Raw genomic sequence first — 22683 nt, forward strand, 5'->3', positions numbered from 1 at the left:
CTATGTCTGTAAGTCTGTTACTGCTTTGTAGATAAGTTCATTAATGTTGTCTTTTTTCTTTCTTCCTTTCTTTCTTTTTTAGATTCCACATATGAGTGATACCATATGGTATTTTTCTTTCTCTTTCTGGCTTACTTCACTTGGAATGATGATCTCCAGATCCATCTGTGTTGCTGCAAATGGCATTATTTTATTCCTTTTCTCTTTCTCGCTGTCTCTCTTGCTCTGTTAGTTCCTCTAGCAATTTTTTGTAGCAAGGGAACAACATAGGCTAGCATTTTCATAACCATGATTGGAAGCCTAATTTTGTCATCTTGGATCATGCCCTTCCCTTAAATAAAGAACTTGAAAAGTCACTTCAGATGGCTAGATAAGAATGCCTCCATTTTCACTGTGGGTGACACACAGCAGCATAACTCATGCTTCTCCAAACTGGATTGGTTGATCTCACTGAAGTCTGTTGCTTCCTCTCTCCCTATCCCTCTCCTAGGGCCAGATGCCTAACCTCTTGTTTGACCAGGTGTCTCTTCTCTCCCATGCTTCTCATTCCTTGATACAGCCCCAAGCATGCCACAACTTTTATGTTATTAGCCATGGATTCTTGTCCTGGATGTAACTAGCCATTAAATGCCCATCCTCTCAAAAGCAAAGAAAATAGTGAGAGGTTCGCTCTTTACTCAACATTTGGTCCCTGTCTCTGGATAGCTGTCCTTCTGTGGGTGGCTGGGCTCTTGCTGTGGGTGTAGGCCCTCTCCTCCTCCATGTCCCAAACCCTCAGGTTGTCTTTTAGGCCCACATCACTGACAGATAAAGCAGAATGTTCTTGGATAGCTTGTTTGTGATTAGGGGTTTCCTCATTTCTGAGAAGCAGCAGTGAGATCTTTAGCTAATGGTATAAATTCTCCCTTGAGCTCCCCAGTAAGGCCAAGGCAGGAATCCTTGGAATAATATTTTTCATGTTTGATTCTCCTTCTCCTAATAGTGAGCAACCTCTTTCTTTTCTCCTCTTCCTTGAGCAACATCTGTAGTTAAAGTGTAGACAGAAAGGTCGACTTTCATTCTGAACTTGGAACAGAGATGATCTAAATGGGCTCACATGTACTTTGAGAGAGTAAATTTTCCTTTTGCAGCACCCCAATGACCTAAGATTTGAAAATTTCAGTGTTGATTTTTAAGTGAGACTCAAGAGCCTTCCCACTGCTCTCCAGTTAGACCATGGCTCAAAACTTGTCCCAAGGCATTCATCTACAGGGGCTGAAACTTGCTCCATGGTCATTTCAAGAATTCTAATCACTTTAGCATTACCAATGCCCTGAAGACCCTATTCCAACCATCATGGTTTCTTGTCTTCCAGCATCTTGATGATGTCCCTGGGCAAAGACTTGGATGTCTCTTGTCCCAGCGAAGGAATTTCAGCCCTACTCAGGAATAGCATTTTATCATTTCCATTCTAGGAAGGATGACTTTCTCTCCACCTACCAAAACATGATGGTACAAACCTTAGGGCACATGTCCATATTTGGGGGCCTCAGGCTAATCTCAGATTCTAGGAAGAAGTTCTAGGCTTAAATTTTTTTTTCCACTTTTTTTAAACCTTAGGAATCAGAGGAGCCTTTAGAATTTGTCTTTTGGGTCTCTCTTTTCTGATGTTTTTCTGGGACTCGCAGAAAAATTAATTTCTTCAAAAATTGAGGCTGAATTCATTCCTCCTTATTTACTCTACCTTGGCCTGAGGGATTATAAAACATCTTACAAGATTCTTTCATCCTTGTTCTCATCACAGTTTATTATATCCAGAGACTGTGCATGGGCTTTTAAGGATTTCTGCTTCCCTTTTTTCCATTAAGGTCATGACCATTGTCTCCATCGAAACTGCTCTAATTCTGGATTTGCTCTGTACGAAAACTTATAACATCCTCAGTGGAGCCCCCACAGAATGATCAGTATGGATGTGTTCCAAAACATTTCAGTGTTAGAAATGACACATTTCTCTAAATAAATTTTTATTTTATTTATTTAGAGTTTTATTTGGGCTTTGAGCCTGCCACTTGGCAGTAATCAATTTAATCTCAGTTGTATTAGGGAGCCCTTCCCTTTCCTGGTCATAGAAGAATCTGAAGACTTGAGTGATACTTAGTAAACAGGAAGAGAACCTCTAGACCTCTGTTTATAATCTTCATCACAGAGTTGCTCTGTGTGTGGGGTCACACAATCCATTTGAAGGTGGACAGCTCCATCCTTTGTATGCCAGGTGTGGACATGGGAGTATTTCTCCCAGCTGCAGTGACCAAGGTTCTTAATTTTTAATCTCCTCAGCATCCAGTTACCACTTCTTGGGGTGCTCTAAAGGAGCAGGGTGCAGGTCTCTAGGAACTCAAGATGGGGCATTACTGGTTTAATGCTACTGCACCTGAGACACAAGTCTTCCCCAATGACTATAGTCCATAGACTGGACTATATTTGATGATGCCTAAAGGTGATGGGTGTTAGGGCTACCAGACCATTTGCAAAATGCCTTATATCCTTGGCTTTACTGAAAGAGAAGGCTGGTGTGTTGTTATGCTCTCTGATGAGAGGTCTCATCTATAAAACAGAACTACCTCTGAGCACAGAAGACCATGAATATCAGCAGGACAAGATGGCAAAACAATAGACTGAGGTATAGAGAAGCCCTTGTTGGAGTCGCCCCAGCTCAAGGTGGTGTTGCATGTCCCCTTCTTAGACTCTCAGCCATGGCTCTAATTCTGCATAGAGGGCAAAGAGGATGACGTCTGGTATCATCTCCCCGCCTCTCCCTTTACATTGTACAACTGTCACTGATTTAACAGCCCCAACCGTGTGGGAGAAGAGCAGCATTTAGAAGTTTGTGTTTGTCCTCTTTTGTTTTCTGGTGTAAGGGCTGAGTTAATCATAATCTTTAATTCATAGAGAATTATCATCCTTGGTCTACACAAAGCATTTTATCCCCACACGCGACTTCCATTAACCCCCCTTAATCAATGTAATATTTATGCTACCCATTATTTGTTTACCCAGTCCTTTAAACTGTTATGTCAAATTTACCCACTTTTTCTGATATTATTGCTAGCACTCTGATGAACCTTTTTATCACTCTTTGTTTACATCCATGATTGTTTCTTTAGGATTTATTCCTAGAGAATGGGTATCAGTAAATTCCACTTGCAGGAATACATGGTTTCCCTTCTTTCTGTAGACTGAGCTGTCTTTAATTTGCCATGCCCTGCCCAGCAGTATAGAAGGACTGCTGCTCTGGTAACCTTGGACACTGTTTCCCTTCTAGCAATAAGAAGGAAGCACAGAATGCTTTCTTCCTTGGAACCAGAACACACTGAACCATTTCTTCACCTTCTTTATGCTATGGGATGAAAGACCCTGAACACTAAAGTTATTAGAAAGAGTTATTTGACATTGCTGAGTATATAGTTTTCATGAAGTCATTTAGAAAAGAAATAGTTGGGACTGGGACTGGAATTCTGTGGCCCCAGGCTTTCAGTCAGTACTCACAGTACTAAACAATTTGTCTCTCACCACTGGTAATACCAGTAAAATTCTGGGGAAATGATCATATGACCTGGGAGGAGAGAAACTTCAGTCTTCAAAATTCAGGCGAAGTAACAGACACTGAGGGTGATGTGAACACAGCTTCACTGAGAGCAATGAGTAGAAGGCTGGGGAAGGCTGCTTTCCTGACTTCTCGCAAGGGATATGAAGAGCTAGAAGGAGAGAAAAAAGGAGGTGTCTCCAGGTGTAGTCAGAGCATTTTATAAGCTTGACAGCTTGGTAATTTCCTATGGTTGATACAGGGAGAAAACTGGTATTTACTTAGCACCTGATTTGTCCCAGGAACTAGATCAGGTCCTGGATCACACTTAATTCTCAGCACATCTTTATGATGGAGGAGCTCCTATTATTTCCACTTTGTTAATGAAGGCACTGAGGCTTAGAGGATTTAGATAACTCCCAAAGCCCCAGAGTGAGTTAATAGATGGTAGAAATCAGTATCAAAACCTAGTCCTTGCTGGCTCCAGATTCTGTTCTCTAGGTCTCTAGGTAGCTAACAGCTCGGAAAGAAGTAAAGCTAAGCAAGTTTAAAACAAACAAAATTGCTCTTAAAGTGTGAGAGACAGAGTGTATGTTAAATATTCAAAAAGCAGCCTGGAAAACACAGTTACCTAAAAGAAAATATTTGTCCAAATGTACATGAGGGCTCAGGAGTAAGCAAATAGACATTGAGTAGGACAGGAAGCCTGGGAGGACTTCTTGAAGGAAGTGACTAAAGATGAGCAAACTGAGGCTCTTGAGAGGTTAAAGTACAAGATCACTCAGCTGTTATATTATAGACTCAGGGCAAGGAGGGACCACCCCCAAGTCATGGGTGAGACCATTCCCAGGAGGATGGGCTAGAGGGGAGCTCTTTACAATGTTCTTCATGGGAGTACCAAAATGAATCTCATGTTTCTTTTTCTTTTCTTTTCTTTTTTTTTTTTTTTTTTTTTGGTAGGCTCTGTGATGATCTGATCAAAGAGGAAAAGAATGAGACCGATGAGTTTCTTGAGGAGTGCATCACTGATCCTTCACTACGAGAACGTCTTTCCATTCTCTCCCGCACCTTTGAGAATCAGAGAAAGATGGTTCAGGCAGACAGCATGCTCTTCTTGAATAACGTTTTTACCATTGAGCCTCTGGTAAGCACAAAAATACCGTCTGACCTTACAGTAAACAGAGCTATGCTTATTTTGATGCAGGTACTTACACTGCAGTTGATACAGTGAGTTCTGAGAGCATGAAGATGCGTCCAAGGAGTCTCATCATCATTATGAGACAATGAATGAAGGTTAATGGTAAGAGTGCTCAGAGGTCACGTTGATAGGTCACACTTTCTATTCACCAGTCATTGTTAAACACTTAATAACCATTACCCAGTTTATCTCATTTGTATGTATATTATTGGTTGTAATCAGTCCCCCATTCTATAGATGAGGAAATTAAGATTAAAGAAATTTGATAACTTGCTCAAGGCCAAAAAATTAGTGTCAGTAGTTAGAATTGTATCCCTGATTAGCCTCACTCTAGAGCAGGGAGTCTCAAACTGTGCACTATTGACATTTGGGGCTGGATACGTCTTCGTCCTGTACATTATAGGATATTTAATAGCAGCCCTGACTTTTACCATCACATGCTAGTTGTGACAACAAAACTGCATCCAGATGCTGTCGAATGTCCTCTGGTGAGCAAAATCACTTATGTTGAGAACTGCTTTGTCCTTAATTCACTCAGTAAATACTTATTGACTGCATGTTCTGTACCAGGGACCGCGTAATGTACCAGGCATCAATAAACTAAACAGACAGTCCTTGACCTCACTGTCTATCCAGTGAGACCTGAGCCAGAGTTAGAACAGAGTCTGTCCAATTCCACAGATCAAACTTTTTTTTAGGTGTACAACATAATGGTTAGGTATTTTATAGATTATACTCCATTTAAAGTTATTACAAAATAGTGACTATAATTCCCTGTGCTGTGCCATATATCCTTGTTGCTTATTTATTTGATACATAGTAGTTTGTATCTCTTAATCCCAAACCCTTATCTTGCCCTCCCCCCTTCCTTCTTCCCACTGGTATTTACTAGTTTATTTTCTATTAGTCTGTTTATATTTCTCTGTATACATTCATTTGTTTTTTCTTTAGTTTCCACATGTAAGTGATAACATGCAGTATTTGTCTTTCTCCCATCTGATTTATTTCACTAAGCAAAATATTTTCTAGGTCCAGCCACTTGTTGCAAATGGCAGAATTCTATTCTTTTTTTATAGCAGAGCAATACACACACACACACACACACACACACACACACCCCTACATACATACACATACACATACATATATATATACATACACATACACATATACATATACACAGACACATTTTTTTCCACACATCTTTTGATGAAACACCTGGGTTGCTTCCATATCTTGGCTATTGTAAATAATGCTGCTATGAACATTGGGGTGCATGTATCTTTTTGAATTAATTTTCTTTTTTTCTTAGATATTTCAGGAGTGGAATTGCTGGATCACATAGTAGTTCTATTTTTAGTGTTTTGAGGAACCTCCATACTGTTTTCCATAGTGGCTGCACCAATTTACAATCCCATCAGCAGTGTATGAGGGTTTCATTTTCTTCATATCCTCTCCAGGATTTGTTATGTGTAGACTTCTTGATGATACCCATTCTGACAGCTGTGAGGTGATATCTTACTGTTTTTTAAATTTGTATTTCTCTAATTATTAGCAATGATGAACATCTTTTAATGTGCCTATTAGCCATCTGTATGTCTTCTTTGGAAGAATACCTTTTCAGTCTTCCCATTTTTAAATTGGATTGTTTGGTTTGTTTGATATCAAGTTATATGAGTGGTTTAAGTATTTTAGATATTAGCCCCTTATCAGTCATGTCTTTTGAAAATGTCATTTTCATTCAGTGGATTGTCTTTTGCTGTACGAAAGCTCGTAAGTTTAATTAGATCTCATTTGTTTATTTTTGCTTTTATTTCTTTTGCCTTAGGAGACAGATCCAAAAAATAATAATTCCTATGATTTATGTCAGAGTGTTCTATCTACAAAACTTCTAGGATTTTTGTGGTTTCACATCTTACATTTAGGTCTAATTCATTTTGAGTTTACATGATGTAAGGAAATCTTCCAATTTCATTCTTTTACATACAGCTGTGCAGTTTTCCCAGCAACGCTTACTGAAGAGACTCTTTACCCCATTGTGTGTGTGTATATTATATGTTGTAGTATCTTTGTCTGGTTTTGGTTTCAGGCTAATGGCCTCATAGAATGAGTTTAGGAGTATTCCCTCTTGTTTAGTTTTTTACAGTCATTTGAGAAATATTAACTCTTCTTTATATGTTAGGTAGAATTCCCCTGTGAAGCTGTCCAGTCCTTGAATTTTTGTTTGTTGGAAGTTTTTTGTTTACTGTTTCAATTTCAATACTAGTAATTGGTCTGTTCAGATTATCTATTTTTCTGTGATTCAGTCTTAGAAGATTCAGTTTGGGAATTTATCCATTTCTTCTAGGTTGTCCAATTTGTTGGCATATAACTGTTCTTATGCTCTTATGATTGTTTGTATTTCTGTGACATCAGTTATAAATTCTCCTCTTTCACTTCTTATTTTGTTTATTTAGGTTCTCTCTCTTTTTTCTTAATGAGCCTGGCTAACAACTTATCAATTGTATTTATCTTGTTTTCATTGCTCTTTTCTATCAATTTTTTTGTTCCCATTTCATTTATTTCCTCTCTGATCTTTATTATTTCCTTCCTTCTACTGCTCTGGGGTTTTGTTTGTTCTTCCTTTTCTAATTCCTTTAGATAGTAGGTTGTGTTTTTTATTTCAAATTTTTCTCGTTTCTTGAGATAAGCTTATATTGCTATAAACTTCCCTCTTAGAACTGTTTTTGCTGTGTCCTATAGATTTTGGAAGGTCCTGTTTTTATTTCATCCATTTTAAGGTATTTTATGCTTTCCTTTTGGATTTCTTCATTGACCCGTTTGTTTGTTTTTGTAGCATATTGTTTAATCTCCATGTGTTTGTGTTTTTTTCTTTTTAACATTTTTTATTGATTTATAATCATTTTACAATGTTGTGTCAAATTCCAGTGTTCAGCACCATTTTTCAGTTATTCATGGACATATACACACTCATTGTCACATTTTTTTCTCTGTGAGTTATCATAACATTTTGTGTATATTTCCCTGTGCTATACAGTGTAGTCTATTCTACAATTTTGAAATCCCAGTCTATCCCTTCCCACCCTCCACCCCCCTGGTAACCACAAGTCTGTATTCTCTGTCTGTGAGTCTATTTCTGTCCTTTATTTACGCTTTGTTTTTGTTTGTTTGTTTGTTTTTGTTTTTGTTTTTGTTTTTTAGATTGCACATATGAGCGATCTCATATGGTATTTTTCTTTCTCTTTCTGGCTTACTTCACTTAGAATGACATTCTCCAGGAGCATCCATGTTGCTGCAAATGGCATTATGTTGTCAGTTTTTATGGCTGAGTAGTATTCCATTGTATAAATATACCACTTCTTCTTTATCCAGTCAGCTGTTGATGGACATTTAGGCTGTTTCCATGTTTTGGCTATTGTAAATAGTGCTGCTATGAACATTGGGGTGCAGGTGTCATCCTGAAGTAGATTTCCTTCTGGATACAAGCCCAGGAGTGGGATTCCTGGGTCATATGGTAAGTCTATTCCTAGTCTTTTGAGGAATCTCCACACTGTTTTCCATAGTGGCTGCACCAAACTGCATTCCCACCAGCAGTGTAGGAGGGTTCCCCCTTCTCCACAGCCTCTCCAGCATTTGTCATTTGTGGATTTTTGAATGACGGCCATTCTGACTGGTGTGAGGTGATACCTCATTGTAGTTTTGATTTGCATTTCTCTGATAATTAGTGATATTGAGCATTTTTTCATGTGCTTTTTGATCATTTGTATGTCTTCCTTGGAGAATTGCTTGTTTAGGTCTTCTGCCCATTTTTGGATTGGGTTGTTTATTTTTTTCTTATTGAGTCGTATGAGCTACTTATATATTCTGGAGATCAAGCCTTTGTCGGTTTCACTTGCAAAAATTTTCTCCCATTCCATAGGTTTTCTTCTTGTTTTACTTCTGGTTTCCTTTGCTGTGCAGAAGCTTGTAAGTTTCATTAGGTCCCATTTGTTTATTCTTGCTTTTATTTCTTCTAGGAGAAAATTTTTGAAATGTATGTCAGATAATGTTTTGTTTCTATGTTTTCCTCTAGGAGGTTTATTGTATCTTGTCTTATGTTTAAGTCTTTAATCCATTTTGAGTTGATTTTTGTATATGGTGTAAGGGAGTGTTCTAGCTTCATTGTTTTACATGCTGCTGTCCAGTTTTCCCAACACCATTTGCTGAAGAGACTGTCTTTATTCCAATGTATATTCTTGCCTCCTTTGTCAAAGATGAGTTGACCAAAAGTTTGTGGGTTCATTTCTGGGCTCTCTATTCTGTTCCATTGGTTTATATGTCTGTTTTGGTACCAATACCATGCTGTCTTGATGACTGTAGCTCTATAGTATTGTCTGAAGTCTGGGAGAGTTATTCCTCCAGCCTCTTTCTTTCTCTTCAGTAATGCTTTGGCAATTCTAGGTCTTTGATGGTTCCATATGAATTTTATTATGATTTTTTCTAGTTCTGTGAAATATGTCCTGGGTAATTGGATAGGGATTGCATTAAATCTGTAGATTGCCTTGGGTAGTGGGACCATTTTAACAATATTGATTCTTCCAATCCAAGAGCATGGAATATCTTTCCATTTTTTAAAGTCTTCTTTAATTTCCTTCATCAATGGTTTATAGTTTTCTGTGTATAATTCTTTCACCTCCTTGGTTAGATTTATTCCCAGATATTTTATTACTTTGGGTGCTATTTTAAAGGGGATTGTTTCTTTACTTTCTTCTTCTGTTGATTTATCGTTAGTGTAAAGAAATGCAACTGATTTTTGAACGTTAATTTTGTAACCTGCTACCTTGCTGAATTCTTCAATCAGCTCTAGTAGCTTTTGTGTGGACCTTTTAGGGTTTTCTATATATAGTAACATGTCATCAGCATATAATGACACTTTTACCTCTTCTTTTCCAATTTGGATCCCTTTTATTTCTTTCTCTTGCCTGACTGCTGTGGCTAGGACTTCCAGGACTATGTTGAATAGGAGTGGTGATAGTGGGCATCCTTGTCTTGTCCCAGATTTTAGTGGGAAGCTTTTGAGTTTTTCACCGTTGAGTACTATGCTGGCTGTAGGTTTGTCATATATAGCTTTTATTATGTTGAGATATGTTCCCTCTATACCCACTTTGGCGAGAGTTTTTATCATAAATGGGTGTTGAATTTTGTCAAATGCTTTTTCTGCATCGATTGAGATGATCATGTGGTTTTTGTCCATTCTCTTGTTGATGTGATGTATTACACTGATTGATTTGCGTATGTTGAACCAGCCTTGTGTCCCTGGGATGAACCCCACTTGGTCATGATGTATAATCTTTTTTATGTGTTGTTGGATTCTATTTGCTAAAATTTTGGTGAGGATTTTGGCGTCTATGTTCATCAGTGATATTGGCCTATAATTCTCTTTTTTTGTAGTGTCTTTGCCTGGTTTTGGTATCAGGGTGATGGTGGCTTCATAGAATGAGTTTGGGAGTATTCCCTCCTTTTCAATCGTCTGGAAGAGTTTGAGAAGGACTGGTATGAGTTCTTTGTATGTTTGGTAGAATTCCCCGGTGAAGCCGTCCGGTCCTGGACTTTTATTTGTAGGGAGGTTTTTAATTGCTATTTCTATTTTCTTTCTAGTGATCGGATTGTTCAAGTGTTCAGATTCTTCTTGATTCAGTTTTGGTGGACAGTATGTTTCCAGAAACTTGTCCATCTCCTCTAGGTTATCCAGTTTGGTTCCATATAGTTTTTCATAATATTCTCGTATGATATTCTGTATTTCTATTTTGTTTGTTGTAATTTCTCCATTTTCCTTTCTTATTTTGCTAATTTGTGCTCTCTCTTTTTTCTTCTTTGTGAGTTTGGCCAGAGGTTTGTCGATTTTATTTACTTTTTCAAAAAACCAGCTTTTGGTTTGGTTGATTTTTTCTATGGTTTTGTTAATCTCTATTGTATTTAATTCCTCTCTGATCTTTATTATTTCCTTCCTTCTGCTGCTTTTTGGGGCTTTTTGTTCTTCTTTTTCTAATTCATTCAGGTGGTGGGTTAAATTGTTTATTTGAGATTGTTCTTCTTTTTTGAGGAAGGCCTGTATCGCTATAAACTTCCCTCTTAGCACTGCCTTTGCTGTGTCCCAGAGGTTTTGAGTGGTTGTGCTTTCATTATCATTTGTCTCAAGGTATTTTTTAATTTCAGCTTTGATTTCCTCATTGATCCATTGTTTGTTCAATAACATATTGCTTAATCTCCATGCTTTCCTTTTTTTCTCCTTTGTTTCTCTGTTGTTGATTTCCAGTTTCAAGTAAAGATGCTTGAGATAATTTCTATCTTCTTAAAATTGTTGAGGTTTCTTTTGTGCCCAAGTACATGATCAATCCTAGAAAATGTTCCATGTGCACTTGAAAAGAATGTATATCCTATTTTTGGGGGGTGTAATGCTCTGAAAATATCCACCAAATCTAGTTTTTCTATTGTAGTATTTAATTTCTCTGTTGCCTTGTTTATTTTCTGTCTGGAAGATCTGTCTAGTGATGTTAATGCAGTGTTAAAATCTCCAACTATGATTGTATTCCCATCAATATCCCCCTTTATCTCTGTTAGTAATTCTTGTATGTACTTAGGTGCTCCTATATTGGGTGCATATATATTAACGAGTGTAATATCCTCATCTTGTATCACTCCTTTAATCATTATAAAATGTCCTTCTTTATCTTTCTTTATGGCCTTTGTTTTAAAGACTATTTTGTCTGAAATCAGTACTGCAACACCTGCTTTTTTGGCTTTTCCATTTGCATGGAATATCCTTTTCCATCCTTTCACTCTCAATCTATATGTGTCCTTCTCCCTAAAGTGGGTCTCTTGTATGCAGCATATTGAAGGCTCTTGCTTTATTATCCAGTCTGCCACTCTGTGTCTTTTGACTGGAGCATTTAGTCCATTAACATTTACAGTAATTAATGATAGATGTGTGTTTATTGCCATTTTGAACTTATCTTTGCAGTTGAATTGGTATATCCTCTTTGTTCCTTTCTTCTTCCTTTTGTGGTTTGGTAACTTTCCTTTGTATTATCATGGATTTTATTTAATTTTTGTGACTCCTTTGTAAATTTTTGGCTTGTGGTTATCCTTTTTTGTAAATCTGTCAACCCATTACTATAACTGTTTTTATTAAACTGATAGTAACATGATATCAAACCCATCCTACTGTTAAAAAAATTTAAAAAAAGAAAAAAAAATATTCTATATTTCCCTGCCTCCCTCTCCCACTCTCAGTGATTTGTATGTCTTCTTTTATAGTTTCATGTTTACTTTATTTGTAATTCATGAGTTATCACCTTTCCAGTTGTGTGTTTCTCATTTCTGTAGCATCCTGCTGCTTTTCTATTTAGAATAGCCCTTTCAATATTTCTTTTAGCGTGGGTTTAGTGTTGCTAAACTCCTGCAGCTTTTTTTTTTTTTTGTCTGTGAAACTCTTTATTTCTCCTTCTATCCTCAAGGATAGCCTTGCTGGATAAAGGATCCTAGGCTGCATCTTTTTTTCATTCAGGGCTTTGAATATGTCTTGCCACTCCCTTCTGGCCTGTAGTGTTTGTGTAGAGAAATCAGCTGAGAGCCTTATGGGGGTTCCCTTGTAACTTACTCTTTGCTTTTCTCTTGCTGCCTTTAGAATCATTTCTTTATCCTTGACTCTGGCCATCTTGATTATATGTCTTGGTGTGGGTCTATTTGGGTTCTTCCTGTTTGGGACCCTCTGAGCTTCCTGTACTTGGATATCTGATTCCTTCTTTAAGTTTGGGAAGTTTTCAGTCATGATTTCTTCAAAAACCTTTTCAATCCCCTTTGATCTTTCTTCTCCTTCTGGGACCCCTATTATGCGAAGATTGGGACGCTTTATATTATCCCATAGGTCCCTTATGCTATTTTTATTATTTTTTATTTGCTTCTCTTGTAGTTCTTCTGAATGGGTGCTTTCTATTGCCCTGTCTTCTAGATAACTAATTCGTTCCTCTGCGTTATCTAGTCGGCTTTGCACAGCTGTTAGATCATTCCTCATCTCTGTCAATGAGTTTACCCATTCTACTTGGCTCTTCTTTATAGCTTCAATTTCATTTTTGACATATTTTATATCTCTAAACACTATCTCTTTTAATTCCTTCAGCAATTCGATCACTCCTTTTTTGAAATCTTGATCTAGTAGGCTATCGATGTCTATTTCGTTGATCTTTCTTTCAGGGGATTTCTCTTGTTCTTTTAATTGGGAAAGGTTTTTCTGCTTCATCTTGCTCATACCTCTTTGGCACTGTGGTTTATGGAGTATCAGTTGTTTATTTTGGTCCTTAAGGATTTTATCTATCTGATGCCTATTTAGGAATAGAACTTAGGGAAAAAAAGAAAAAAAATAAGAGAGAGAGAGAAAGAATTTTAAAAGAAGGGAGAAAGAGGGTATGAAAACAGTGTATAATGAATAATAGAAGAGTGAGTTGAAGCAGAGTATTAATCGGGTTGAGACGTCCTTTTGAAACCTTTACAAAAAAGGGGGGGGAGATGAATAGATGTATTTGAAACCTGTATCTAATCAATAGCAGGACATCAAAACCCAAGAGAAATAGAAATGAATTAAGAAGTAAAAATTAAGAGAGTAATAGAAAATTGAACAGGTAAAAACAGATTTAAAAAAAAAGGGGGGGGGTTGTTGGTGTTCTCCTGGAGTCTGTGTGCTTTTAATGTGAAGTCTTTCTGTCTTTGTCCTGTTTTGGAAGCTCAGCTTGCTGTTTTCAGAGGCCCTACATTGGCGCCCTCTCTGTGCTGCTCCCAGCACCTGTCGGCAAGCAGTGCGCGCCTCCTCCTAATACTGGGTCAGGTGCAGCTCTCTGCTGTGGGCGGGCGGGTCGCTGCCCCTCCGGATGCCGCAGTCAGATGTTGCAGACTGGCCAGGTAGGAGGGCGGGTTGTGCCCCTTCCCAGCACCTCGGTCAGGGGCTGTGTTCCTGCCCGAAAGGTGGGGGGGGGGGGGCCGCTCTCCCTCTACCTGCGCCGCCGGTAGTTCCGCTCTCTGTGCGGCTGCCGCTCCGCGCTGGTCGGCGCTCCGTAGGTGGGCTCGGGAAAGACCGAGGGACAGCCCTGTCCCTGCTCCGAGCCAAAACCCAGCTCCTTGTTTGTCTTTGTGGAGCAAGTTCTCTGAGGGACATGGATGGAAGGATCCTATCTGCCCCGGGCTGCAGGCCAGTCTCAGCCTGGCCTTTGAGGCTGCTAAGCCCTTCGGTGCGGATGCAGGTTTCGCCCCCGCCCCCGCCTGAGTGCTCAGCGCGGAGGTTATGGCGGCTGTGCCTGAGCCCCGCCTCTCTTCCCCCAAAAACTTTCCGCAGGTTTTCAGAGATGGGGGTGTGCACCCTTCCCCCGAGAGCACATCAACCTTGCTGTTTTATGGAGGGCCCAGGTTGTTCTGCCCTGTGCACCCACAGCCGCGGCGCGCAGCCCCTTGCGTTCCCCCGGGGCTACCTCTGTGCAGCCACTTCCATCCTCCGCCCGGCTTGTGCAGCCTGGCCCTGCCCTCCGCTGCCGGCCCGCGTCTCAGGCTGGGTGTCGGGGGGACGCTCTGTGCCCGTTTAACTTAGTTCTGTCAGTCAAGGGCTGCTCTGTACAGATCCAAGCCTCGGAGGCTCCCCCTCCGTCCCGCTGGCCTCTCAGTTGGAGAGGGGAGACCCAGCGAGCGAGCGCCAGTCCTCCTTTGCCGCTCCCTCCCCGCGGGACCCGTCCCGCGCTGCTTTGCCTTTTATTCTTTCTTTTTTCCTTTTCTCCTACCAGATTTTTGGCGTCTTTATCTTTTGAAGAGGGCGATGTTCTGTTGGAGTTCCACAGGTGCTCTGGTTGGCTGAGTGGGTCTGTAGATGTGGGTCTTGGTGTATTTGTGGGAGAGGGTGACCTGCCAGCGTCCTTCTACTCCGCCATCTTCTCCGTCCGACCCATGTGTTTGTTTTTGCCATTTTTCTTCCTGTAATTGATTTCAAGTTTCATATTGTTGCAGTTGGAAAAGATGCTTGATGTAATTTCTAGCTCTTCAGTTTGCTGAGACTCTTTTTGTGGCTTAGCATGTGATCTCTTCTGGAGAATATTCCATGTACTCTTGAAAAGAATGTGTATTCTGCTGTTTTTGAATGGAATATCCTGTAGATATATATATTAAGTCCAGTGATCTAGTATGTCATTTAAGGCCACTGTTTCCTTATTGATCTGCTGTCTGGATGATCTGTTCATTGATGTAAGTGGGGTGTTAAAATCTCCTTCTGTTGTTGTGTTATTGTCAGTTCCTCCCTTTATGTCTGTTAATATTTGCTTTATGTATTTAGGTGGTCGTTTCACAGACCAAGTCTTGACCATTCTGCCCCACTGCCTCAAAATGAAGGTAGCCAGCATCTTCTCTGTTTACTATGTGCTAGGCACTGTACATTATCTTAGCAAGCATAGAGTGATGTAAGGATAAAGACAGTAATAAGAATTGAGAAAGCCCACAGCTAGTTAGAGCTGCTGGATTGTTACCATTTAAACCAGTTGGAGAGAGGACATGAGCCAAGGACACATTAGAATACAAAGTCATTTGTGAGAAGTACCACTGTGTAGACCAGTTTTCCTTAAGTCTGCACTTCCAAAGTATTATAAGAGGCTATAACACAGAAAAGGGATTCCATGGCTAAATAAGTTTGAGAAATACTAGGTTCAATATTGTGTGAAGGGTTTCTTTGGTGTAAGACTTCTAAAAGTCTTTAATGTGATAATGTGCATTATAAATCTCTAAGAGGGAGCCGTCCTGTTGGAGATATCCTTTGAAACTAATATTTAGTGAGAATTGCTGTGTGAATCATTGGTAAAGACAGGACAATAGTTCAGAGGCTGAGGTGATTATCATAGGCTAAGGAGTCAGAGTAGACTTTTTGAGAGCAGAGCCTTGACTTGGGTCTTGCAGGATAGAACTTTTAGAAAACAAAATTGGGAGTGTACATGGCGTGATTCATTCAAGATTCCATGAATGGATCCATTTGCTTGAAGTAAGGGATTCATGTAAGAAAACATAGTTGGAGATGTGGTTTGAGGCTGAATCTTCTCTCATGTCAAAAGACTGTTCGGGGCTCAGTTGAGCAAAGGGATCTTTATATATAATGGGTTAGACCAGAAAGAGGTTAAATCAAGGTGAATACATAGTCTTGGAAAGACAGGACATGTCCCTATAAAAGTAACTGAAGCCCAAAGAGGTTGAAAAGGTCATGAAGGCATTATAAGTCCAAGCAAGCAAGTTGCTAAGTAGGGCAGAGGCATAGAGGAGCAATCAATCATGGCAATCTTAGACATGACTGATAAGGTCCCCAGTGTAGACAGCCCAAGATTCTTCCCAGCTAGTACTGGAGAATCCAGGCTGATGACTGCTGTCCTTTTCTCATAGCCTTCTGGGAGTGGGTGGCCTCTGGGAGGAGGTGGGAGAACAGCAGGTAAGTCTTGTATATTTCCAATTCAGAAGTAGAAAGATTAGGCTTACCTCAGATTTTCTTCTCATCCCTGAAACCCGAAGCTTCTTGATGCAGATATATGTGTGTGTTAAAATGTGGCATTTAATATGATTACTTTTGAATTCTAGATAGGAACTAAATTGGGCATTCTTATCACAAAGCATCTTTTCACCATAAGGAAGAAAAACATCTTTTAAAATAGTGATACACTGAAATTATACCTTTTAAATAAATGAGACTGATTTTGTTTTCATTGTATGAAAAAAAAATCACCAGGAAGGGGGACAATATTTGCTAAGAGTATAAGTGGTGTTAATGGCATCTGTAATGATTTTGTCTTTTCTGACAGTATTCAGGTTTTCTTCTCATGATAGTATTCATTAGCTGGTTCTTGACAATTTTTGCAAAATGAAAATGAAGGCATGAACTTTTCCTAATGTTTCCCTTTCCTAGTGTCTTTCCTTCCTTGTTATTCTGGTCAAAACAGCAGAACTCTGTTAGTTATGGTGATTTACTTATTGATGTTAAAATTCCTTTTTTCCCTGCTTAACTATCCTGATAGTTTTATAGAAATACAGTTCTTGTGAGTGTAATATAATTGTACCTTGTGAATTACTTTGGCAGGTATTTGATGGGAAAATTCTGTCATTTTGTTAGCTTCTTGACTCAAACGTGAACTGTGGGTTTTTTCCACTGTTGAGATTTTGGTTTTCTGATACAGGTAAACAAATACTACAGTAATTTTGGATGAGATAGTTGGGAAAGGATTTATAGAAGAGATGAGATCTGAACTGAATATTGGAGGAAGGGTAAGACTTAATTCATTGGAAAGGAAGGAGAATGTTTCCATTGGAGAAATTATGAAAACAAAGAAAGGGGAAACTGTTAGGTGCATAGCATATTAAATAACAATGAAATGATCAGTTTTTCTGGAGCAGCTGGTCATGGATAATATAAGAAATGAGACTGAGGAGGAGAGTAGGCATATCTGGGCTTCCTGGGCAACCTGTTGTGCTGGAGCCTGCTGTCTCCCACAGGGTGTTTGTGTGAATCTGAGGGGTGGTAGTATGTGTTTTTTGCAAAAAGGGAGTTTTACCGTCAAATTAAGTTTGGGAAATACTGGTTCAAGAACAGATGATTCTCCAAGGAAAGAGTATAAGCAGTACTTCCCCATCACCAGAAACCCCTTTTCCCACCCAGCATCCATCAGAGTCATTGTTCCACAGATCTCAGTCTAGTAACTGGTGCTGAGGGTATCTGAGGCTCACTGCTAGGTTTGAACAGGAACATGGTGTGTTCCACATGTTCTAGGAAGATTATCCTGGCATCCACTTGTGGATCAAATTGGAGGAGGATGGATAGAGGGTGGATTGGGTGATACAGGTCAGGCAGGAGAAATTCACTAGTCCAAGGAGCTTCAGGGAAACTGAATGTCTCTGCAGGCAAGATCAGAGTGGTGTGTGAGAGTGAGGGTGATGCTGACCTGGAACAGCCTGGTGATGGTCAGAAAGCAAAGGGAAATGGCAGCTGTGAGAGAGGTTCAAAAGAAAGAGAACTGGTTTTTGTTTGACAGGCCATTGAGAATGAGACATGGTGAGGAATCACATGTCTTCTCAGATCTGAACTAGAGTGAGTAGGAGAATTATGATGTCTTTGACATAAATTAGCAAGTCAGGAGTCCTGGGTTTAGCTCCTAGCTGTGCCAATGGCAAATGTGACCTTAAACAAACCATGTGATCTCCCTTGGCATCAGTTGTCTTATACACAAAATAACAATATTGAGGTAGGGCATGGTGATCCTTTTTGATTAGTAGGTTATGATTCTCCAATTGGGAACAGATTCTGAGCTCCTTGACGTCAAGGGGGTGCCATACCCTTGTCTGTACCCCAGGCCTAGCAAAGTGCCAATTAATGGTTGGAGGAGGGAAGGAACGAATAAAGGAACAAATGGAAATCAATTAAGGATGATAAGTTTGGTTCTGAATATGTTGAGTCTAAGGTGACACTAGGTGTCCAGATAATTTTGGAAATGCAGTACTTAATTTGTAGGATGGGAATCAGGACTGGAGGCAGGATTTGTGAGTATCCGTTAGAGGTCTTCACAGAAGGCATGAAAAGCAGATGGAAATTCAAATTGCAGAATAAAGAAGGAAAGTTGCAGAGGATCCAAGACAGCCCTCAGGTACTTACCTTTAAAGGTCCTGCAAAGAGAAGAGTCTGTAAATTCTCAGAGAAGGATAGCCAAGGAGAACCAGCCAGTGGACAGCTCACCAGCCTATTCCACATGTCTTTCTACCTTATTATCCCTTGTTCACCATTTTCTACTGAAGGGTCTTCTGATCAGTTATGCCAAATGGCTACTATTTATGACAGTTGGGCTGTGCATCAGCAATTAGTTTTTTTTATTAGGATGTGATTCGTTTTAATTAGCTTCTTGATGTGAGCTGAGGTCATGGTAGAAGCTGAGATGATTAAAAACAAGCAGTGTCACCTACTGATCTAACAATCAATCTCTAATTGATGTCCTGTTCAAAAAATAAAAATAAAATTAAAGATGGATGCAAGGGTTTAGAGACTACCTTGCTTTCTAATGGGCTTTTCAGCCCTGTGTCTACCAAGGAAGGACATTGTCTTCAAATGAGGTAAACTTAAAAAGTAAACCAAAACCAAAAAACCCAAAAACAAACAAACAAAAAACACCCCAAAACCCATGTTACCTTAGAGTCTGAAAAGAAATAAGAAATCATATGCTTATTTTTCTCAGATCCATGTTTATATATCTGGTTCTTTAAATACATCAGCTAAAAGGAAGGTTAGTTTAGCCCTTATATGTTCTCTGCATATTGAGTGTTTTATGGCAACATTGTTTCTATTTTAGGGTCTCAATTTAAAGCAAGTCGATCCAAGGTTAAGAGATCAGTCACTGTCCCTAAATTGCCAACAGGTGGTGATGGGTTTGAATTTAAATCAAATTTTATTTATATGATCATGTGAGAAGCAGTTTGATTCCATGCTATAAGAATGACTGATGCAAAATTCTAGAACTGCAAGTTCTTTCTCTGTTCTACCACCTGTTTACTACTTGGCCCCTGGTTAGTTCCACTGTCTCACTTTCTTTTTATCATGCTTATTACATCCTCTTGCCATAGTGTCTGTTGCCAGAACCTAGAGGAATTATGCTGGGGCATTTTTGGTACTGATGCGATCAAGGTGTACAGAAGTGGAAGTTTTTCTTTTGAGAGACCCCAGACATGTTCACTGGTGGAGAAAAGAAGTGGGGAAAGACCCAGAGTGACCACAGGGAGAAGGCAGTCCTGGGCACATAACGGAAAATGGGCTGGAAGGAATTATTTTCAGCTTTACTTGGTAATTTTTTGATATTTTAATAGTAACCATAATTGTTGTTCTAGTCATTAGAGCATGTGATATATTACTACTATTTATATCAAATTCCTCATGTCAACTCTTTTGATAATTTCTTAAAATATTAATGTAATTAACCTAAAGTTTCCTATTTATTCCTTACCTAGGGAAAGCACTGGGTTCTATAGAATACTGATCATTTCTCAAGGCACCTGCGTCCATATAGGTTTCTTCCCCCTTTGAAAACAATTGCAAAATCGAGTCTGTTATGCATGTTTTGTACCTTCCAGTAAAACAAGTGGAATTGACTACTTTCAGAAATATAGTATTCTATTTTACTAGATGGACTCTGGCTGTACAGAATTTTGACAGTCTCATTCTGTTATTTCCTCTGCTTAGGTCTCTTGGGTACCTTGAGTGAGAGAGATTCAAAGACAAAAAACACAGTTCTGAGAATTGAGAGGCAGAACAATACCACTGGGCTAAAAGAGAGAAATAAGCTTTTGATTTCCATGGGCATCTAGGAGCCCTCTGAGAAATCACTGCACAGATGTGCTGGTCTTGTTTCTGAACTTTGATATGGCTGGCTCAGGTCACACTTTTAAGATGCAGTGATTTTCTGAATATTGGACACTTGATATTCTCTCAAAAAGAAAGATCTGAGACATTAAAGATACTTACTCAAACTAGCCTTAGCTGATTGGCTGACATTAGTGAGCCAGGAAGACATTTCTCCTTCTAACAGCAAATGTTTTTTTCATCAAAGAAAATTTCATCCCATATCCCTAGGGAAGCTTCAGCTTAATTTAACTAAGTCTTAAAAAGGGAGAGAAACTTGATAATTTCTTTATTACCATGTAAGTAATAGTAAACCATACTTTGTTGTCACCTAAGCCTACAGAAAACACATGGTTCAGCAATTTAGACTTTGAAAGCACAGCTCAAATTTAGTTTACTTTATTTTTCCCAAGTTGGCACAGCATGTGAGCTCAGCAGAACCAGGTTGGGTAGGAGCCCAGATGGCTACCAAAGAGGAAGAAGCTAGCTTTTTACTGCACACTTTTCCACCTCTCGTACCATTAGCCGTGAGTCACATTGCAAAGGTGTGGGCGCTGACTCCTTGGAAATGGACACCAGAAAGAAGCAAGGAGGACAGGGATCTGCTGAGAGCGCACTGTCCCTGACAAGTCACAGCTCTTCCATCAGTGCAGTTTTCCCATCCCTTCACCCTCCCTTTATTATTGTTCGTCCTCTCAGTTCTTTGTGCTCAGCCAAACCTTTTCCAGTTGTGCTGGTATATTCACTATTGTATTGGAGGTCGAGGGAGGCCTAAGGAAGTCTTAGAAACAGCAAGTTTCCTCATGGCTTGTTAAATAAATTAACACTCCTCCTTGTTGGAAGAGATGTGAGTCTATTCTCTACAGAGAAAGGTGTGAACATCACACACAACTGACTCAGCTCTGCAAAACCCGACTGGAATTTTCACCATGTAGCGGTTAGAGTATCTCACCCAAGAATGAACACACCTTTTGTGAAATTTTCTCTGACAAATGACCAAATTTTAAACCCTTCTCTTAAAACTTTTCTGGTCATTATTTTGAGAATCAAAACTTTACTAAATTCAGTTTCCTGTCCTAGGAGATATAATGGAATAGAAAAATCTCCTTTCATGTGCCAATTCAGTCTTCTCTCTCACTGACAATTAGGATAGTTTACCTTCAATTTTTTAGCTTCTATTTTTTCCCTATTTCTCTTTGAGACACTTCTGTTTGCCCTAAGTGACCATAAAAAGATCCACGGTTTCTCCTAGGTTTAGGTTACTCCTAAACCTCCTTTAGGAAGATTCTAAAAGAGCAACTGTGCATAGTTACACAGATTACAGCTTCTAATCCATACTGTTTTCCCCCTCTAATTGATAGCTGGAAATTTGACTTTAATAGGATATTTTTACTTCCCAAAAAAATTCTTTAAATTTTTCTGAAATACGATAACTGAAAATATTTGTCTAGGTAGTCAAGAATATTTTCATTTTGGTGGAACATGATGGAATTCATTACACATTATAGCTGCTCTTGAAGTCATCATTCACTGACCTTGTTCTGACCTGACTGTACCCTGACCTAACCAGGATAGCTTGATAAAGATCTACCCATGCATTTCTTAAGAGCAGCAGCATGCTAATATTGACTATGTCATCCATAAGAACCTCCTGTGAGTCACCTTCAAGGTACCTGAACATATGATTATGCAGGAACACCAGGCCATGCTGGCTTTAATTAAGCGATTGTCAGCTGTAGCGTTTTAAAATTTCTTCTGGCACTTTCTAAATAATATGAAAAAGGCGAGACCTGACATTTTGTATAGTTGCAGTGGAATTCAGGAAGTTAAAGCAAATAGTATTATAGAATCCCAGCTTCTGCCACTTACTATTAATATAGCCTTGGGTGAGATACTTCTTCTTGGCTTGGTTTTCTCATCTTTGAAATGGGACTAATACTACCTCACAAGGTTGTAAAGATTGAATTAGATAATGTATAACAGCACTCGACACAGTGCTAGGAGTATGAGTTCTCAATTAATGGTTGCGAATATTATGATTTAGAGTTAGATACAATTCAATCTCTTGTCAGATTAGAGACTATGATTGGAAAGGATAACATTTGAATGGGCAAATGTTTGAATTTACTCTTCTAAATGTAAACTGGGAATTAAAATGCAGTTTTTTTATATGATAAATTTAGACATTGAGTCATATTGTCAACTACTTTCCAGATAAACCAAGTAAATCAAACCAACCCTCTGTATAGATGACCCTCTGTTCTTGTACTTTAGGTTTTGATTTTGCAAAATTTTCAAGAAATAATTCTTCACTAGAAAGAAGGAAGGAAGAAGATGTGTAATAAAGGAGGGAGGGAAGAAAGGTGATTTTTAAAATATTTCATTTTTATTTAAAGATTTTCAAGGGAGATATTTAAAGAGCCTCTTTAATCATTGCTGGTACAATTTTTAAGGAGATTATTTTAATGGGACACTTTTCTCATGATCTTATTAATCACCTATCAT

The 22683-nt window shown here is 39.0% G+C and overlaps 1 protein-coding gene across 1 annotated transcript in view; it reads left to right on the forward strand.

The window, feature by feature from the left end:
* The window catches only part of HYDIN (HYDIN axonemal central pair apparatus protein), a 373932-nt gene that overhangs the window by 130387 nt on the left and 220862 nt on the right, over window positions 1-22683 (forward strand). The window contains exon 11 of the mRNA XM_032486698.1: window positions 4523-4706. Coding sequence (XP_032342589.1) covers window positions 4523-4706 — 184 coding nt within the window. The remainder of the gene's footprint in view (window positions 1-4522; window positions 4707-22683) is intronic.

Source organism: Camelus ferus, chromosome 9, assembly GCF_009834535.1.
Source record: "Camelus ferus isolate YT-003-E chromosome 9, BCGSAC_Cfer_1.0, whole genome shotgun sequence".
Lineage (NCBI taxonomy): Eukaryota > Metazoa > Chordata > Mammalia > Artiodactyla > Camelidae > Camelus > Camelus ferus.